Raw genomic sequence first — 2,442 nt, 5'->3', positions numbered from 1 at the left:
GTCCCTGAAACTTGCTGCCACTGACCCTTTGGCCTGAATTTGGAGATGTTACTATGAGTGACTATTGATAGAGTTTTGGAGAGACTCGAGGGGGACTGCTCCCTGTGATTAATGAAAGATTTTGGAGGTGTCTGTTTCACTTTTCCTGTGAAATTATTTTAATGCTGCTGGAATTTTCTTGTCCTCATTGATGTATTAGGACACTTGAGTGCCTTGGGTAGGGGTCATGCTATGGTTTTAAATAAAATACATTTCCTTGTTTAGATGTAGGTTGATCTTGCTTTTTTATTGTAGAAATCTTGGTGTGGGGTTTGGAATGGTTAATACCTTACTAAGATTGTCAATGTATTATCTAAACACAGTACGCTGATAATATTTAGTGGTGGTCATTGTAACATTTATCTTTTCTTTTCTCTCAAAACTGCAGTTCCCAGAGAGTTGGTGGACCTTCACTTGAAGCTGATGAGAAAGATTGGGAAGTCTGTCACAGCAGATAGATGGGAAAAATACTTGATCAAGGTACAATAACTTTGTTGTCTTTCTCTGAAATGCTGGAATCTGTGATGAGGTCTTGTGTCAGAAATCCTTGGTATAAATTTTAGTGAACCTTGGGCCGTGCTATAGCCAAAAGCAGTGTGTATGCCCAGACTCTAGTTGCATAATGTTCTAGCCTGACTTTCAGCTTGCTTGGGTCTACCACAAATCACTGAAAATGCATATCCTGCATGGAGAAGATTACATACATACAAGCATATGCAAAACCTTGAAGAAGCGTATGCAAAACCTTGAAAATTTTGGACATTTTTGTACAGGAGCAGATCAGAGTTTAAGAATGATAGAAACCAGAGCAGTGAGATTATCAGCTGTATAGCTATTTATCAGTAACTCTAATATGAGGGGATTTGCCAGCTTTATGCTCACTGATAAAGATTTTGTGATTATTCATATCAGCTTACGTAGAATGGCATAAGTTGTGGGAAAATATACAGTATTTACTTGAATCCAAGATGAGTTTTTTCATCCCCATTTAATATAGGGAAAAAGAAACCCTTCTCTTAGAACAAGTACAAGGTGGGGGTTGAGTACGAGATGGCAACCACAGGTTGTGGCTGGGGCCAGAGGTAGGGCCAAAGCTGGAGCTAGAGTCAGAGCTGCTGCCTGCCCCCTACCTCTGCAGCCTTGCCAAACTCCCCAACTTTTGCTGCTCACCTTCTGGCTGTGGGCGTGCTCCAGCATGGAGCATGTGTTTACTTCAGCTCTGGCTACTAATGGGGGGAGTAAGTGCTGAGCAGGGGGGCAGGCAGAGGGAGCAAGTGCTGGGGGGATAGACGATAGAGGTCATGCTGCTTGACCTTCCTGCTACTGCTTGCCCCCTTGCTGTCTCCCTCACTTCCTGTCCCCTACTGCTTCCCCCACCTCCTGGCCCCTGCCACTGCTTTCCCTGCTATGGTGGGGAAGGTACAAATTTAAGATGACCCTCCAATAATTAGAATCTAGACATGGGAAATTATAACAAATTTATACATTTTCTATTTCTAGAATCCAATTATTGCTGTCATCTTTAATTCAGAGTTATCTTGGATTTGAGTAGTTAGTTATGTATCGGTGCAGAAGCATTCCTTGGCCTTCATATTGCTGTGACTTAAGTCAATGGTTCTCAGCGTTTTTAGTCTCAAGGCATCCCTACATAACCTTTCTAAATTTAGCAGCATCCCAGTTGAGAACCACTGTGATAAAGGAGCACAAGAGAAACCACATGGTGCTGGAACTGGGTGCTGGATCCAGCATGCAGGGCCCAGGCTCCCTGTGGGCCCAGACATTTGGCAGCAGAGGAGAAGTGCTACTGCTTTCCCATCAGAGATGACCCAAGCAGGGTGTGGGGTTTGAGGTCCAGGGCAAATCAACCTGTGTGGGGCCCTGCCCCTGTGTGCCCCGGAGCCAAAGAAGACAGTGGTGGATTGGGGGGTGGGGTGCTGAGAGGCCGAAGTTTAGATTTCAAGTTAATTGTGTCTCTTAAAAAAAAAAACAAAACAAAAAAAAACCAACCTTAATTTTTTTAAGAACAGGCTTATTACATAAAAAACTGCTTTTAAAATGAATAGCACAAAGTAAGCCTAGGCAGCTTTCCCTCCTCCCAGCCTCTCTCAGATCAGGGCTTCCTGTGCTACTTGTGTGGGCTGGGTAAGCAAGCATACAGCTCAGCAATTTAAGACAATCTCTGACATGGTCCAAATCTGCCTGTCTTAGCTGTGCCAGCAGAAATAGTCCTCATCGGAGATGCCAATACTTGCAGATAGGCCTTAAGGAGTAACCACTGGATTCCACCTTCTTAGAGCTTTTTTTTTTTTTTTTTTTTTTTATTTTTTTTTTACAAATTTTTTTTTTTTTTTGTTTTCTGGGGGGGGGGGGGGCGCCCCCCCCCCCCCCCCCCCTCCCCCCCCC

General features: G+C 43.9%; 1 protein-coding gene across 1 annotated transcript in view; it reads left to right on the top strand.

Moving 5' to 3' along the window:
- Window positions 1-427: 427 nt before the first annotated feature.
- RSF1 (remodeling and spacing factor 1) overlaps window positions 428-2,442 on the top strand; it is a 64,898-nt gene continuing 62,883 nt past the window's right edge. Inside the window, exon 1 of the mRNA XM_019524481.1 lies at window positions 428-519. Within this exon, the coding sequence (XP_019380026.1) occupies window positions 463-519 (57 nt within the window). The 5' untranslated portion in view covers window positions 428-462. The remainder of the gene's footprint in view (window positions 520-2,442) is intronic.

The sequence above is a fragment of the Gavialis gangeticus genome, unplaced genomic scaffold (assembly GCF_001723915.1).
Source record: "Gavialis gangeticus isolate Ggan-Ray unplaced genomic scaffold, GavGan_comp1, whole genome shotgun sequence".
Taxonomy (NCBI): Eukaryota; Metazoa; Chordata; order Crocodylia; family Gavialidae; genus Gavialis; species Gavialis gangeticus.
The sequence above is the reverse complement of the archived record's forward strand: the minus strand, read 5'-3'. Positions and strand labels throughout refer to the sequence as shown.